Here is an 18,177-nt window from a genome sequence, read left to right as displayed (position 1 = left end):
GGTGCTATTTCCCAGCTACTTCTCCCTTTCCTCCCAATGATGAGACTCTGGAAAACTGTGCTTTCTTTTCAAAGTGGGTCAGAGTCTCCAGGGAAATGAGCCGAGCTGAAGCAGCCAAGATATTATTGATGACAGAGCTCAGTTCAGCCAATGAGAGGCCAGGGAGGAGGTGGCACACCAGACATCAACACGTTATTGTCTGTTTCCTCGATTAATTTGTTATTTGATCTCCTGACTTAGAGCTCGCATTGTAGTTAGTGAGTAAGAATGCACTTTTTGACATGAACCCATGCCTCACTCGTAACCACCACCTGAAAGATGGGCACACATCTCTGAGGATGAGTTTTGACTTTTCATAAAGGGGTGAGGATTTTTTCTGACTAGTTCTGTCCAGGGCTTTTTACCTGGAAAGTACCCAGTCTTGGTGACCTAACTTCAAATTCTTTTTAAAAAAATATTATTTATTCATGAGAGACAGAGAGAGAGAGAGAGAGGCAGAGAACACAGGCAGAGGGAGAAGCAGGCTCCCTGCAGGGGGAGCCCAGTGCGGGACTCGATCCCAGGACCCCAGGATCATGCCCTGAGCCAAAGGCAGACGCTCAACCACTGAGCCATCCAGCCCCCCCTAACTTCAAATTCCTGATGTCCACCCACCATCCTTTCTTGCCTTCTTTTGAGCATGGCTGACGTTGGCCCTTGGAGCTGCCGACACTTTGGTGTGCTCAGACATGAGATGTTTAGTAGGCACCTGCAATGTCGGGTTTTGAGGAGATGGTGGTGACTCCGCCTTGGTCCCTCCCATCATGGTGAGAGTTGGTACATGGACCACACTTTCCCTCTTTTCTTTTGACATAAGTCCATGTCTCCCTTAATCATTTCAGGAGTCCAGTAGAACTCTGAGGCTTGGAGACGTCCTCATTACTGAGGGCTCCAGCTAGCTCCTTGCCTTTGTTGCTAAGATCATCTACATTGCTTCAGCTTTGGTAGCAATCACAGGACTTTATTCATTATTAGTTGCGGAAATATATTCTGTACTAGGAAGTCCAACTAATGCTTGGAAACCAGATTTCTTTGGGTGAACCTTAAGAGCCAAGACTATGTGGATTCAAATCTAAACCATCATAGAAGATGTTACTCGTTGTGCTTAAAACAGGGGAGAGGGAGGGTTGTGTGGCCAAATGTTGGGACATGGTATTTACCGCAGCCCACCTCAGAGAGTTACACTGCATGTGAGCAGATTAAAGGCCCTGAGAAGTCCTGCAGTAAAGAAACCCATTTGACATTGACTCAGCATTTTCCAAACGCTTATTAGCTTTAGAATTTGTTTCCCTGTCCTCATAAACCCATTTAATATTCTTCGGAGCCAGCGTTCCACAAAACACCCTGGAAACACTTGTGGAAATGATTTGTTTCAGCCGAAAACTGCCCAATGGCCAATGTAGGTGGTCAGAAAAAGAAATCTGTTATTTGCAGATGCAGAGTTTTGTTTGGCCCAACTCGTTGGCCCCAAACTGAGGAATTAGTGCTCTTCTCCAGGGAAGGAGAGTTCACTCCTGAGCAAAACCTCTCATCGATTATTGTAATGAGTCATGCGAAATCCAAGCTGTTGCCTGAAAGGTGAGGGGTGGGCTCCTACGCTTCCACCATCTCCAGGGACTCATAAGCTGAGACATCATTTAAGGCTCTTAGAGCAGAATATGTGAGCCACCTGTGTTCCCAGACAATCAAGAAGCCACATATGGGGCAGCCAGCGATCCATAATAGGGCTCCTCTGACTGTCTTGGCATGTGCAGGACATTTTGGAACTAGTCTTTGGTTGAACAAAGCATAGAGTTATGTATAATGTGTAACAATACTGCCTTTTTTTTTTTTTTTAAGAAAGATATAACAGACATTCAAACATAACAGCAGTGGGGTGATGGGCAATTTCTGTTCTCTTCTTTCCCTCATTACCTATGGGTACCCAACTTTCTATTGTCAACATGCACTCCCTGTGGAAAAAGAAATATATGTAAATAAAAATACATGTGTGTTCAAATAGGCATGCGTAACACAAGCGCACATGTACACCTTGCTTGGATGACCTATGCATAAACCAAAATAAATATAAGTTGGTGAGTTTGGGTCTTAAATCCTTGGTTTCTCACAGTTGCCTCAAAGTGTGTCCCTTTTCAATTTTTCCAGATGGGCAACAAATTTGGGAGATGGAAGCCACGGTGGATAAAGACAAGAGCCAGCCAGTAAGCACACGGACGAGATGACCGAGCGCCCTGTCTTGTTTCCTTCCCACCTCCCTTGTGCTCTCTTTCCTTCTTTTTTTTTTTCCCCCTCCTTCATCAAAGTCTCAGTGCTTTGGACCAAATAGGTACTCAGTAGGTATTAAATCGACAAATCCATCGAACAGTTATCGAGCACCCGGCCCTCTAATTTGTAATTGTGGCATCATAATATACTTTGGTAGAGTAAGTGGTAATCCTTTCTTCGCTGCAGCTGGAAGGTCAAGTTCCCCTTAGAGAGAATTTCACCTGTAAGCATACAGGATGTGTCTTGACTCCTTTTAGTTGAGCTGGCTTGATGTGCCTTGCGTAGGAAGGTAGGCGTTGTGCAGTGAAGTTGATAATAGCTCCTTCCTTCCAGAACATGCTTTTTGTTGAGATCCCCGAGTATCGAAACAAGCACATCCGTGCATCGGTGAAGGTGAACTTCTATGTCATCAATGGGAAAAGAAAACGAAGTCAACCTCAGCACTTTACCTACCACCCAGGTAAGGAATCTTCTCTGAAGGCCCCTTTGGCGTTGAGAGGCAGCACAGGCATGTGGTGAGGACACATGAGGTTGGCTTCCAGCTGGGTAACCTTGGGCAGGTGACTCACCCTCTCTGAGCCTCCACTGTCTCATCTGCCAGATGGCACCTTCCTTATAAGACTTAGAGAAGCCAAATGCATGTAAAGTGCTTAGCACAGTGCACAGTAAGCAGATATGGATGATATTAGCTATTATTGTTAATAATTTCCTTTGGGAGGGCAGAGTAGGAGGGAGGCACATGTGGACTTGTTCAACAGAAGGTTGCAACGCTGATGACTCCTGTCCATGTCTTAGATTTGCTCATGATTTGGTGAATGAACATTCCCTGAAACCTGCAGAATCTTTAGTGGACCCCACAGAGGGTGGTCACCCTGTGCCCCAGAGGAAGTCTTGGGTAGGTAGCCCGGCCAGGAGGTCTCATTCCCACGAAGGACTACAGTTGGAAAAAGAGTGTCAGGGGCCATTTTGCATGCATTCATTCGTTCAGAAAATCTCTGAGTGCCATATCTGAGGCACTGTTCTTGGCTTGGAAATAACAGTAGTGAACAAACCCTAAAAAATCCCTACCTTCATTGGAGCTTGTGTTCAAGCAGGGGGGATTATGATAAAATATAAATTGATCAAAGGTGATTCAGAGAGCAGGTAATATTGATATTATTGAGATGTCAGATTATCACTGGGGCTGCAGAGATGGCCTACAAGCTTCCCAAGGCTGACACAGGCCTGCTAGCCACCTTTCCAGGAGTGGAAACCTATAATCCAAGACTATCACCCAGGGTGTAATTTCCATCCTGTGACAGTGTCACGTGGAGCCTCTGCGCTGCCGGCAGCATGAGACCAAGCGGGGACCATCCTGGCAGCCCAGGCTTGATGGGCTTTGGCTTTGGTGGAGTGCGTCCATAGATTTGCTTGGTCTCTCTGGTTATTGTACCATCCCAGGGCTGACATGACATGCCATTAGTGGCAGGGGCTTGCAGGAACCCAAAACTGTGTAGAGGAGAATCTCTGAGAAGGTTCTAGACTAAAGCTCAATGATCCTTTTTTTTTTTTTTTAAGATTTTATTTATTCATTCATGAGAGACACAGAGAGAGAGGCAGAGACACAGGCAGGGGGAGAAGCAGGCTCCCTGTGGGGAGCCTGATGCAGAACTCGATCCCAGGACCCCGGGATCACGACCTGAGCCAAAGGCAGATGCTCAATCATTGAGCTACCCAGGCGTCCTCAATGATCCTGTTTAACATAGAGGTTTTCCCTGTGTTCTATGGCACTCTCACCTCATGTTTGTGGTCAGGAGGCCTCCCTGGGCCTGGCATTGGCACCTGCCTGCCTGAGCAGGAATTCAGTCTTCCAGGTCGGCCAGGGACTGCAATGATGGTCTTTAAAGGACAATTTGAGAAACAATCGCTGGTTGGTGTCCAATTTGTCTTTAGCTCTAGTGGCTGAACCTCCTTGCTGTCTCTACTTCCTTTTTTTTTTTTTTTTTTTTTGTCTCTACTTCCTGATGCCTGGTGGTTCCCAAGCATGATTACCGTCTTGTACCCACCACATTCACTCCAGTGGGGAAACTGGTTCTTCAGCTCCTGGGACTGGCAATGCTTTAGGAAGGGATGCTGGAGGAGTACAAGTTCTGGAGACTGTCCTAGGTGGAGAGAGAAGCTGCAACGGCACCAATGCTGATGGTGGAAAGCTAGTAATAATAACAGCAAGCACTGAGCACTTACTGTATGCCAGTCACTGTGCTAAATTCTTTCCACTCATCTCATTTCATCTTCCCAACAACCCCATGGGGCCCAGGGGTATGCTTGTTACTGCTAGGTAACATATGGGGAAACTGAAGCCTAGGCCAGCAGGTCTCACTGCCCCCAGAATACTACAGAACTGAGATGGATCCACCACCATTCGGTCATTCCTGTTTCCTGAAAACACCTGAGTGCCAATTGAGTGCCAGGCACTGTTTTAGGTGCTTAGGGACACAGCATGGGACAAAACCGATGCAAAAAATCCTCCCTTTGAGCATCCGACAGTCTAGCAGATAATAAGTAAGCACATGAAACATCCAGAATATTTCAGGGCATGGTAAACATTAACAGGGACAGCAGGCAGAGAACAGGGACTGAAGTGCTAGGGCAGGAGGAGGAGGGGGTACAATTTCAGTCAAGCCTTCCTGTCCAAGCTCTGCCCCTGGGAAAAGCCTGGGAACGTCCCGGGGCTGAGACAGACCTACCAGCCATCTTTCCACTATTGGAAAGACCCACCATTCGTCGTCATCATCCAGGGTAAAATTTCTACGTAAGACAATTACACAGGGAGGCTCTTGTCCAAGGCTAGTAAGTGACAGAGCCTGGGGCTCTGATCCCACCTACTTGGACTCCCAAGGCCACGTTCCCGGCCCCAGTGCTCGCATCCTCTGTGTGCACCTGTGGCTCACTAAGAAGGGTGCACCCCGTGTGCTTCTCTCTCCCCCAGTCCCAGCCATCAAGACGGAGCCCACCGACGAATACGACCCCACCTTGATCTGCAGCCCTGCCCACGGGGGCCTGGGGAGCCAGCCTTACTACCCACAGCACCCGATGGTGGCGGAGTCCCCCTCCTGCCTCGTGGCCACCATGGCGCCCTGCCAGCAGTTCCGCTCGGGGCTCTCGTCCCCCGATGCCCGCTACCAGCAGCAGAACCCGGCGGCCGTCCTCTACCAGCGGAGCAAGAGCCTGAGCCCCAGCCTGCTGGGTTACCAGCAGCCGGCCCTCATGGCCACCCCCCTGTCCCTGGCGGACGCCCACCGCTCGGTGCTGGTGCATGCTGGCTCCCAGGGCCAGGGTTCCACCCTGCTGCACTCGTCTCCCGCCAACCAGCAGGCCTCGCCGGTGATCCACTACTCGCCCACCAACCAGCCGCTGCGCTGCGGCGGCCACCAGGAGTTCCAGCACATCATGTACTGCGAGAATTTCGCACCCGGCACCGCCAGGCCCGGCCCACCTCCCGTGAGTCAAGGTCAGAGGCTGAGCCCGGGGTCCTACCCCACGGTCATCCAGCAGCAGAACGCCACCAGCCAAAGAGCCGCCAAAAACGGACCCCCGGTCAGTGACCAAAAGGAAGTATTACCTGCAGGAGTGACAATTAAACAGGAGCAGAACTTGGACCAGACCTACTTGGATGACGGTAAGATGCTTGTTTTTTCTTGTTGCCCATAAGGACAGGGCCCCCAAAGTATCCCCCCCCCCAGCAAGTTCACGCTGTGGCCTGGGTATCCATCCACCTGCCCCTGCTTTGGGCCTCCGAGTCTCCCTCTTAATGTAAAGGGGTTAACTGAGATAACCCTTACTGCCTCACTCAACTCTGTGTGCACGAGTCCTCTCCCAGCAGGACCTTGGGGGTGGCTGCTGAGAGTTTTAGATGTTTCGCCATAACCACTGCAACAGAAAGAGCAAATGAGGGCAGTTCTGGCCAAAGGAGGGCTCCCTGGGTCATGAACTGGGGCAGTTTAACCGCTTCCACTCTCTTTGCGTTGCCAAGTTTAGACCAAGAATAGACAAACAGAAAGGAAGGAAGGCAAACCTTTTATTCCCGTAGAGAGAGAGAGAGAGAAAAAAAGTCCTGCTTCATAGCCCTCTTTTGTGTATTTGGGGGAGGGGAGCAGAGAAAGGGAAGGAGCAAGTCCACTGGAAAGTGGAGCATGAATGGGGGGCTTGCAGACAGGCTCCGGGCATCTCTGTGCCATGTGCCAGTGGAACAGAGAGGCGCATTGACGGGAGGGAAACAGCGGGCTTCCGTTGTGGTGAGCCCGGTTGCTGGGGTGGTTGGGCCGGAGCAAAAGACTCAGGGCAGCTTTGTGTGAGTCTGTAGGTGCCTGAGTTTGGGGGAGGACATTGGGGGTAACGGGGGCGGGGTGCCGGCTGGATGGCAGTCTTGGTGGAGTGGCTGTGTCTGTGACAGTGGTCTGTGATCTCAGGGAGGAGGGGCCCATTGTGCTAGAGGACTCACCTGGGATCAGCCAGGTGTGGCTGCCGGCTGACGGACAGAGAGGGCGGCAGGCAGAGCCATCCCCCTCACCAGCATCTCCCCCCACCACCACCCGCAGGGGCTCCAGAGAAAAGAAAACAGGTGGTGTGAGCTTCTTAGTAGAAGGAAAACCTACACCACTGGCTGCCATCCACAGCTCCAGCTTTGCATTTTGGAGGCGGCAGCATCTGATAGACCCCAAAACCTCAATTATTTAGGGAAATTTACTCTCAGGAACCCAGCCAGGTAATAGGAAAGGAAGGCAGAAAGCTTCCAAAATGGCCACAACAGTTATCCTAGAAACCAGATACTAAGAATCAGACCCTTCAGTGGCAGGAATCCTCGGGCACTTCTCAGACTGTTGACTTTGACTCGGTGGAGAGTTTTGACGATCTGGGTGATGGGGGGTTCCGGGACTTCTAGTAGTTTGTACATCCTCTCTCTAGTGCAACTATTGGTCACACACCCAAGCCCCATCAAGCAAAGATGTCTAGGGTGACTTGGTATAGGGTCAAACTGTCCTTGCAAGGCTGACCTCAGAGTATTGCCATGTGAATAATTGATCTGTCTCATCCTGAATATTCAAACACAAGTCGAGGTAGGGCACTGTGCTTGGGTTTTAAAAGAGAGACCATGGGCAGCCCGGGTGGCTCAGCGGTTTAGCACCACCTTCAGCCCAGGGCCTGATCCTGGAGACCCGGGATCGAGTCCCACATTGGGCTCCCTGCATGGAGCCTGCTTCTCCCTCTGCCTGTGTCTCTGCCTCTCTCTCTCTGTGTCTCTGTTCTCTTGTGAGTAAATAAATAAAATCTTTAAAAAAATAAAAAATAAAAGGGAGACCATAGGCAATCCGTCCTTGGACAACCCACACTTCCAAATGGCTAAGATAACATTTTGGTGCTGATTTGAAAGGGGGCTGTCTTGTAGGAACTCCATTTTATGCGGAATGCCTAATGCGAGCAGGTGAATGAAACGTGGCTGTAACCAGACCTCTCTCCACCACGCTCGCACTCAGGGGATGTATCAGGGATGAGGTGCTTTATAAATAAATGATGCCTGAGCAGGCACAGGTGCCTTTCCCCAGCTGGCTCTGTGTCTGGTGGTTTAGTCTCCCAGAGTGAGAAATGTGCCCCCTCCCCGCCCCCCACCTGTCTGTCGTTCCACATGAAAGACAAATGGTGAGGGTCTCTATTAGAGATGGTGAGTTAGTCAGTGCCCTGGCCCTTAGGGATCCATCAGTATACAGGTGGTCATGACTCACCTTCCAGGTCCGTCATGGCTCCAGGCCCGCAAAGGTGCTTCCTGTTTTCACAGAAGCCTGGGTTAGGGACAAAGCAGCTGAGGATAGAGACCCCATAGGGCCTCCTAAATGCCTTTCTGAACACAGGCCAGTTCAAAGTCATGGTGAAAGTGAGCTCTTGGCAGGTCGGTAACATGAGTCGGCTCTGAGGATGTCTCAGAGAACTGAGTGCGGTGAAATTGCTTCTCCTGATGGGGCCTGTTTTTCAGTACTTTGTGCACAAGTCCAATCCCATGGGATTTTAGGACATATTCTCTGAAGTGAGGGTTCCAGGGCTTAAAAAAAAACAACCAAGTTTTTAAAAAACCCATTTACTGTGGGACTTCTCAGAGCCTTTACTGTACTTGTGGACAGTGTCAATCTGTAAAATGAGGGATGTAGCACTTCCTTGAATTAGTCACACACAAGACAGTGTGCAACTCGAGGGGTGCCATTCACACTGCATTTTATTATACCGTCTGTGAATGGAATCCCCGGAGTGGTGCAATATGGCAGGCCTGGAACCCCTGTTCCCCAGCCTTCTGGGGAAATAACACTGAGGGAATTCCAGAGTTTAGAAGCCCCGTGCTGCCCCCATCCCCATATGGCTGTATTCACGCTTCTGAGTTCTGTGGCTTCACGGGGGGCCAGAGTAGGACAAGGCAAGAGAATAATGTCTGCCTGTGTGGCTTCCAAAAGGCAGCAAGGTGGCTGCTGGTTAGATGTTCAGGACTTGACCGGCAGCGTCTCCAAGGCTCTGCACAACCCAGGACCACCCAGGGGGGCCAGCTGTGCCCAGTGTAAGCTCCAAACAGCACCACTGCTGTAGCCACCAGAAGAGGTGTGTGCACTTCGGTCTCCTGATTTGCTGAGATTTCGGACCCCTCCGATGGAACATTCTCGGATTCCACAGTTGGCTTTGTGGATGTGGGAGTCAGACTTCTCAGTCGATTTTGCATTTATTATTTCTTTTTTTTTTTTTTTTTTGCATTTATTTCTGACAGGCAATCTGGAGATCCCTGGGTCATCTCTCTAGTCTGGCTGGGAGACATCCTGGGTTGTGAAACTGCCCCCCCATCCCCCCGCTTCTTTTTTTAAAGATTTTGTTTATTTGAGAGTGAAAGAGAGAGGGTGAGGGGCAGAGGGAGAAGCAGACTCCCTGCTGAGCAGGGAGCCCAATGTGGGGCTCGATCTCAGGACCCTGAGATCATGATCTGAGCTGAAGGCAGATGCTTCACCGACTGAGTCCCCCAGGTGCCCTATTAAGCTCCTTTTCTACACCTTTCACCGATTACTCAGAGGGAGGCTCCCCCACAAAATATATATCAGGCTGTGCATCCTGGAGCTGTGTGTGCTTCCAGTGGTGGGGATTTCTCACGTGACTTTCCTTTGCCTTAGGATTTTGGCAGAGTGCACTTTCCTCGGAAACTTCTCGAGAGCAGTTTAAGTGTTTCGAGGGTCAAGGGGAGGTTTCTCGGGCTGCAAGAGGAAGGGGCCACCAGTGGACTCCGGTCCAAACACAAGCAAAATAATCTTTGAAGTTGATCGTGCCACCTGACTGTGATCCCTGGGAGCCCCCATGCTTGGTTATCTTTTCCCGACCCTTCTCGAAAGGTCCCGAGTGCCTTGTCTGGGCGTCCCACCTGACTCCATCATGTTGCATTCCTGCACAGAGACAGTCTGTCTGGGCCCCACTTTTTCTTGGAACTCCAAAATGCAGCTTCTGCTTTCCCCACTCCGAGGATTTGAGACATTTTCACTGAGTCTCATTCTGAACTGGCAAAGTAAGTGAGATTCCAGGGCAACACGCATCCCCACTCCTCCCTCTCCCCACACTCCTCCACCCAAACCAGGCACTTTCCATCGTTCTTCTGAAATGTAGGCTTTGCACACGTACTGCCTTCTTTTTTCTCTGTCCTCTTGTCACTTCTCTACATTGTTCCTTGTTCTAAAGTCCCTAGTTAAAAAAAAAAAAAAAAAAAGTCCCTAGTTTTACCTGGAAAACACCAGTCATGAATGAATTCTTCTCCCCCTTCCCTTCCTGCCTCCAACCTATCTCCTGCCAGCCCTCCCTGCCTAGAGGCCTCCCTCCTTCCCTCTGTCCCCTCCATCCTGACCGTCCTTCCCTCCCTCCTTCCCACCTCCCTCCCTCGCCTAGGTAGTGACAGGCTGCCTACTGTGTGCCAGGCACTGTTCTGGGACTTGGGCACACAGGTGAACAAGTCAGACGAAGTCCTTGCTCATGTGGGATAATTTTTCCGTAAAGGAGGTAGACGTTAGTATGGAAGGTAATATGTAAGCACATTTCAGATGGTGATAAAAGGCCATGAGGGAACCTGCACAAGGTGAGGAGTGAGGGTGTGGTATTGGCCCCTGAGACCCAATGCAGAGAGGCTGCTGTGGGGAGGTGGGAATAGTAGGTGGTGGTAGCTGAGGGCAGAGGAGGGGGCGGGTTTTTGGCAGTGTGGTGTGATCTGATTTACCTTTTGAAAAGCTGACTTTGGTTGTGTTTGGAAAATGGACCGTAGGTAGGCAAGAGTTGGCCAACAGGGGCTTTACTTTGTTTCAGACAAAGCCAGATACAAAGAGCAAGAATCCCACAGCAGGCGGGTTATGGAGGGGTGAGTCGTTTTACAAAAGGTTGCCTTGTGTGTCCTTTCATTAGTGCGATTATTTAAAATGTAACTGGAATTGTCAAAACGTGTTTAGTTCACAAATAGTTCTTGCATTGCCGTTGCCTGGAATGAGGTGGCTGTACCTCATCGGCCTAGGTGATCCAGCAGGTGGGTCGGGGGGGTGGTTTGTGCCGTGCAGGCCCAGGCAAGGGAAGAGGCAGGGGCAGGTCTCCTCCTGTGTGCCACTGATGGCACAGTCTACAGAACTGGGGCGGGGGGGTGTTCTCTGGTCATGAGGCCATCTCACCGCAGGCTCCGGGTGGCAGGCCTACGCCATCAGCCTCGAGACTCAGCCACTGATAAGAGGACTGAGGGACAGGGGGAGGCTTGGGACTCAAAGGAATTCCTTGATCCCATTCTGGAAATGTCTTGGGGAGAAAGGATGTGGTCTTGGTGACGCTGGAGCCTCCACCAGAGGTTTGGGAGGACAGCAGATGGTGTGTGCACGTCTATGTTCTATGAAGAACATAGACCAGTCTGTTTGGTCGTTTTTTGTTTGTTTTTTTTTTAAAGATTTTATTTATTTGAGAGAGAGAGAGCTAGAGAGAGAGAGCCTAAGTAGGGGGAGGGTCAGATGGAGAGGGAGGAGCAGAGTCCCCACTGAGCAGGGAGCCCAATGTGGGACTCGATCCCAGGACCCTGAGATCATGACCTGACCCAAAGGCAGATGCTTAACCAGCTGAGCCACCCTGGTGCCCTAGACCAGTCCGTTTGTGAATCTACTTCTCTGGTCTTCATGTGAACTACTTACAAAACCATTTTTTGGAAATACGTTGAATGAATTTGAATATTTCTCTATATACTTAAATATTGAGACATGTGCACATTCAGAAATCAGTAGTGTACTTTGAATTTCACCTGTTGGGCCACCCACGTGATTACCACCTGGACCATGCATGGCATGGAATCATGGTAGCACCCCAGCAGCCCCCATGTGTGCCCCCACATACGTCCCATCCACCATCTCGGCCACTCTCCTGCCTCCTACCCCGAGGTTCATTTTGCCTTTTTTGTATAGAGAGAAGTCATATAGTGGTGCTCTTTTGTGTCTGGCTTCTTTCCATCAACCGTGGGCCTGGGAGATCCGGAGATACTGTTGGGTGTAGTTGGGCTCATTCATTTCATCACTGTGGGTTATTCCATTGAGGGAATATCCTGTGGTCTCTGCACCCATGTTTCCATTGATGGACAGTTGGCTTGTTTCCAGTTTTATGAATAAAATTTCTGTGAACTCTTCTTTTGATGCCCGGACATAGGTCAGGAGCAGAGCCTTTGCCACTTTTCCTAAGTGGTTGTACTAGTTTATCCACCCAGAGCAGGACATGGACAGCACATGAACTTGTCTGAAGCAGAGTCCATTTAATATCTGCTGACCTTGGGATCTGCCCTCACCACTGATGAATACGCCTGGTGGTGGGGGATCCGGGCTGCAGACCCAGGGCACGGCAAGCTGGTTGGGTGTCAGCCACTTAAACTCCCTGGACCTTTGTTTTCTCACCCATGAAAATCACGCCTCTTGCTCAGAATACTCAAACTGCCAAAGATACATTAAGATCAGAATGTGGAGTTGCCAGCCAAGGACGTATGACTCCTGAAAGATGTTCAGTACTCAATATTGGCTCCGTTAATAAGAATCCTGATGATTGGGGCACCCGGGGGTGGCTCAGTGGTTGAGCATCTGCCTTCTGCTCAGGTCGTGATCCCGAGGTCCTGGGATCGAGTCCCACGTTGGGCTCCCTGCGTGGAGCCTGCTTCTCCCTCTGCCTGTGTCTCTGCCTCTCTCTCTCTCTCTCTGTGTCTCTCATGAATAAATAAAAATCTTAAAAAAAAAAAAAAAGAATCATGATGATCATCCTATTTCTGCTTCCCTTGCAGTTTCCTGTAATGTCTCCTCCAGGCTTACCTGTATTACTTTTTTTTGTTTGTTTGACAAGCAAACTTTATGGGAAAAGCAAGTGGGAAAAGCCCGGGAGAAAGCAGCACTGATCTGTGATAGCTTTTCCGGCAGCAAAGAAACAGTGTAGATGTTTGCTCATCTCATGGCAGGACATGGGCAGGGAAAAAGCACAGCTGGCCTCATCCCTGGAGGTTAGGCGGCCTTTCTACCCTTGGAAGAGCCCCTAGAGCACATTGGGAAGAAGAGGTGACCATACCCCGTGGAATTCTCTAGGCTTCGGGCTGGCAGGCAGTGTGGAGCTGAAGGTCAGCCACCCTCCAGCCCCCTGCGGAAATGGTGTGATGCAGTGGCCTCCCGTCATCCCTTCTCTTTGCTGTATTTGGTCTTGTTTTCATCCTTCCCTTGCCTTGCTCAAAGTGTTGACTCAGTATGACTTTGAGCGGCTGGCTCCAGCCCGTACTTGTGACCCCAGGGCAGCTTACTGGCCGCTGCCCCTCAGCCTCCTGCCCTGCAGGTGGCAGTGACCCCCACTCCTCCCGCCAATGGAGTGAGCAGATGCGTGTCACATGCCTAGAGTGTTGCTTGGCACAAAGTAACTCTCTATGGATATCCGCTGCCCTTCTTGTTTGTGAGCTTAGTTGTCATCTTGTAGAACACGGTTTACATTTTTAAGAGTGTATTTGCCTAGGAAAAGAAAAACTTGGCTACTTTGGTCTTTGGTGCTGAAGACCTCTTAGGCCCTGCCTCCCCCACGCTGCACAGGCTCAGGGTCCCCTTCCTTCTGGGGACCTCAGGATGTTTGCCTGCACAAGGAGATGATGCCATCTGCCCAGGGGCTGCAGGAAAGGCCAGTTAGCATGGCCTCTGCTGTGCTCGCCTGGCGGAACAAGGACCAAGGGCCTAAGTTTTGCTAGTTGTGCAAATCAGCAGAAGGACCAAGGGGGTCCTTTCATCCATCCATCCATCCATTCACTCATTTATTTGAATCTCTATTTTTTTTTAAAGATTTTTATTTATTTATTCATGAGAGACAGAGAGGCAGAGACACAGGCAGAGGGAGAAGCAGGTGCCTTGCAGTGAGCCTGATGCAGGACTGGATCCTAGGATCCCAGGATCACGATCTGAGCTGAAGGCAGATGCTCAACCACTGAGCCACCCAGGTGCCCCGAAGGAGTTCCTTCTAAAAGGCTCTTTCCCCAGAAGCTGGACATGGCCCGTGCGTGAGCAACAGGCCAGGGAAGAAGGGACAGAGGGACGCGCAGAACAAGAGAAAGGAGCTGAGGGTGACTGGCACAGCTTTGTTCAGCAGGTCAGGAATCTTTTCTGCGGCTGCTCAGGGCCCCCAGCAAGCCTGGGACAAAGCAGCTCCTGTTAGGAGAGGGGAGAGGCGTGCCCAGCCCACGGACAGCCTGGCACTGCCGAGAGCGGCCCCTGTGCCCGGCTGCCGCGTGGGCCCCAGGGTCTGGGTGAAACACGGGAATCGTCTCTTCTGATGAGGACCAAGCAGAGCGGGTGCCTGGCGGGGAGGCCCAGAGGCCACAGACGCCCAGAGGGTCTGCCTCTGGGGCCGTAGATCAGGGCAGTGCTGTTCACCTGAATCCAAAGCCAAGTTTAATTCACGTGGCTGCCTTTCGTAGGCGCCAACAGAGTCCCGCCCTGGCTGAGGTCTTTGGTCAGCATTCTTTTTTTAAAATTCATTTAAAGATGTTTATATTTTACATAGGCAGTATGTTCACATGCTTAAAAAAACCATATAAAAAGATCCATCCAACGCAGTCTGGCTTGCATTTCTGCCCTGCCCCTTCTCCAGCCTTCTAGAATAGCCTTTCTCAACCTTATTTTCTTTGCCACCACCATCTCTGGCCAGGCTCCTTTTACAGTTCTTTCCTGTCAGTGCCCCCATGATTGTCAGTCCCACAGATACACATGGTTAGGTACCATGGCCCTTTGTGGGGCCACAAACTATTGTAATATATAAGACTTCTTCATTCCTTAAGGTCCAATCTTCACTGCCTTGGGAATACACACTGTAGAGTTCTTTATGTCATCACTGGCAGGTGCAAATCCTATTTCCCTCCTTCCTTCTACAAAATGTAGCAGGTCTACTCCCGGGCCCCCCCTGGATGGGAAGTTGGGCATGTCTTGTACAAGCAGGGTGTGTGAATCTGTCACCCGCTGAAGGGACATGTATGTCAGGGGCTGGGTCTCAGGAATGAGAGGGCTGGTCTGAGGGTCCAGCCTTGATTTGGGATCTGTTGGGTGGAGAGTTTCTGGGGTCATCTGACCTGACTTTCATTCTGGCCTCGCCTCTGCTGTTGTTTATGACCTCAGGCAAGTAACTTATGATGATGGTCCCAACTCTGAGGGTTATGGTAAGAATGAAAAAGGAAGCCTCCTTAAAAGGAGAGCACTTTGGCCACTACCTGGTATGCATGGTAAGTGCTCAGTACTTACCAGTGTACTTTCCCACCACCATCACCACCACCATCATCATCATCAGTCTGGGCTACTGCTGTGGTCTGCGTGTTTGGGTCCCTACAAAATTCATATGTTGAAGCCTAACCTCCAAGGTGATGGTACTAGGAGGTGTAGCCCCTGGGAGGTGCTTAGGTCATGAGAGCAGGGCTTCCTGAATGGGACTGGTGCTCTTATAAAAGAGACCCTCAGAATTCCCTAGTTCCCATCTGCCGTGTGAGCTTATTGAGGAAGGTGGCCGTCTTTGAGGGGGGCACCAAATCTGGTGGTACCTTGATCTTGGAACTTCTCAGTCTCCAGGACTGTGAGAAATAAATACTTGTTGTCTGTAAACCACTTGGTGGCTTGTTTGTTATAGCAGCTGGAACAGACTAAGACAGCCGTGCAGGTCGTCAGGGCAGAGCTGGGCTTTGAAGAAGAGCCCTGAAGCTGATTCACCCTGTGTCCTTATTACCTTGCTAGGTTACTTCTGGTTAATTCAGCAAAGGATATTTAGAGTCTTGCTAGAAAATACCAAATTCCAGAAAACTGCTTGCTTAGAGGTGAGCCCACAAAATTTGCAAGAGCTGCTGCTGGAAGATCAATGAACTGGGCTAAGAGCAGATGTCTCTCCCTTCCAGGAGAAGGAGCATCACGTAGGTGCCTCCCTAGAGGCATCTATTTTGCCCCTCTCGATATTTCCCCACCTTCCAAGAACCTGCAATTTCTAGCTGTGCACTTAGCTACCCTTTGATCCCCACTGATGTGTACTTTGTGTCGCTAGCTTATGTAAATGTAAGGAGCCACCTTCCAGCTGAGTCCCCACCCAGAAACGCTTAGCCATCTTTTTGAAATTCTGCAGCGCAGATGTTTCCAAAGGGAATATGCCCTTGCATTTCGAGATCAGAAGCTACCAAACCACAAGAAAGTCCATTCTCAGACTTGTTGTCCACTCAGCCTGTGTTCCAGAGCAGCATCTGATCCACAGAGAGCAGACAGGACCCAATAAAGAGGACCAGGAGAGACATGACTTGGTGTCATCTGCTGGCCCCACAGTCATTACCAAAACCCACGCATTAAACTGTTCTGAGTCATTCGTTTCTACCTCCAAGTGAGGTGATCGTCTTGTGGTAACAAGTGAATATCCTTGTGCAGGAATAAGGTGATGGGTTAAACAAGATTTATGGGTAGGTCAGCAGCCAAACCTGCTTTGAAAAGCTCCTCTCTTTTTCATGCTTACTCGCAGAGGACAGAAGTGCTGAGGCTCACTTCCTCCCTAGTCAGTGTGTGGGACATGCCCGAGACTTTGCTCCTTGCGGAATGATACAGCAGCAATTGTTGTGAGCCTCCTTACATGGAGGGTTATGGTTGTGGTGGCTCCTCACTCGTCCCAGGCCACAAGCCAAGATAGTCCAGAATTTTTGTGTTAAAAAGTACAAAACGTCAGAGTATCAGCTCGAGCCATAATTTGTTTCTCTCTAGAAAAGTAGAACTTGAAAAGCAATTTAGTTATTTGAGGCTATGCGTTGGATGTGCGGCCTTTAATCAGATCTTCTTTTAATACTGCATTTTTCTCTGTACTCCCTGCCCTCTCCCCCATCAAGAAACCCATTTCAGATAAATAGTAATGCTTTATTTACCCAGAAAAAACAAAATCTTTTACGAAATAGCCCTGGTTTCAACTCCATTCCGTAGAGCTGAGATTTGGGTGTATATTGTTTTCGTGGCCTTTGAGCATAGTTCTGGACTCTCTTCTTGCCCTGGGCCCGTTCAGCTTTATTTTAGGACAAATTTTCTTTTACTTTTCACCCTCTCAGGAGAAAAGAGGGGCTTTGTTCTCAGGGAATGATGAAACCATTTCTCTGGCCCTTCTCCACCACATTCTTGACACCTCTTTAATTTGTTAAACCTGAGGATCTGGTTAAGCTGAGCCTGTGCCTATAAACGCAGGGCCGGGGCCTGTTTTGCCCATCCAGGATGTCAGCAGTCTTTCCCTGGGCAAAGCCACAAGCAAACCGAGGCTTGACACTCAGGAAGGAGTCTGTTCAGGTCCTCAGCAACCAATCCTGCCACTTTAAGGCTTCAGAATGACATCTGCCTCATTTCTTTAAACTGCCATGAAATCAGATCTCTGGCAACCAAAGTGGAGCACTTCCTGGTCATTTTACAATGGATGCTAAGCACCCCAACTTGATTTTATGATGGGATCGTCTGTTGCAAGTGGTTTGGACTTAAGTCCTAGGCATTCTGCAAACCAACAAATGGGTTTCATCTGAAGCCTGTTAGTTCCACCATCCCAGGAAAGTTGAAAGGACACTCCCTGGTTGTTAGTTTCCAAAACTCTGGACAGAGTGAAGGTTCTGTTGCATAAGCCTACTTATGTGGACGACGCCTTTGAAATGTTCCGCAGCCGGTTCTTATAGATTTCTGGAAGTTGATGGTGTCTTTTGAATTCTCAGCTTTACTGGATGCCTAAAAAAGAATCGACCCAAAGTTGATTAATGCACTCTTTCTACTTCTTACAGATGGATCGAGTTGTGGTCTGCTTCAGGACTGGGAGTAGGGGCGGCCAACTGGTGTTCCAAGGGCTCCATTTAGCCTGCAGATATTTTGTTTGGCCCACACAGTATTTTAAAAAAACATTTGGATTAGATGCCAACGCTTAAAAACTAGGAGATTGCACATAAAAATACAGATTTCAGGCTTTCCTTGGAAAATCCAGGAATCGGCTGCCCTGGGCCCCACGTTCTGCATGGTGGCTACCTGGAATCAAAGTCAAGGCTGGCCTAATGTAGCGACCACCTCCCTTAGAGCACATAGCTGCCCTCGTCTGTAGCCCCCGCCCCTCCTTCCTGTCTCCTGAAGATGGATGGAGTGTCCTTTGTGTTTTGCCAACTGCTCCTTTGTGCTCCTGCCGTTGTTGCTCTCATACTTGGGCCAACCTTGCTCAGTCAAGGTTTCTTTCCGAGCCTGTTAAGCATTTGAATTTGTGACCTCTCTTCTGGAAGTGCCACTCCCATCTGTGGCTGCCTAACCCAGCACTTGGCTTACAGCGGCACTCTGGAGGTGT

General features: G+C 49.8%; 1 protein-coding gene across 4 annotated transcripts in view; it reads left to right on the top strand.

The window, feature by feature from the left end:
- Positions 1–18,177, top strand: part of NFATC2 (nuclear factor of activated T cells 2) — a 144,729-nt gene that overhangs the window by 95,813 nt on the left and 30,739 nt on the right. For all 4 annotated transcript variants that reach the window (XM_072801447.1, XM_072801444.1, XM_072801446.1 and 1 more), the window contains exons 7-9: positions 2,185–2,240; positions 2,638–2,764; positions 5,273–5,962. In XM_072801447.1, the coding sequence (XP_072657548.1) occupies positions 2,185–2,240; positions 2,638–2,764; positions 5,273–5,962 (873 nt within the window). The remainder of the gene's footprint in view (positions 1–2,184; positions 2,241–2,637; positions 2,765–5,272; positions 5,963–18,177) is intronic.

This window comes from Canis lupus, chromosome 26 (assembly GCF_048164855.1).
Source record: "Canis lupus baileyi chromosome 26, mCanLup2.hap1, whole genome shotgun sequence".
Lineage (NCBI taxonomy): Eukaryota > Metazoa > Chordata > Mammalia > Carnivora > Canidae > Canis > Canis lupus.
This window is presented reverse-complemented; position numbering and strand designations above follow the sequence as displayed.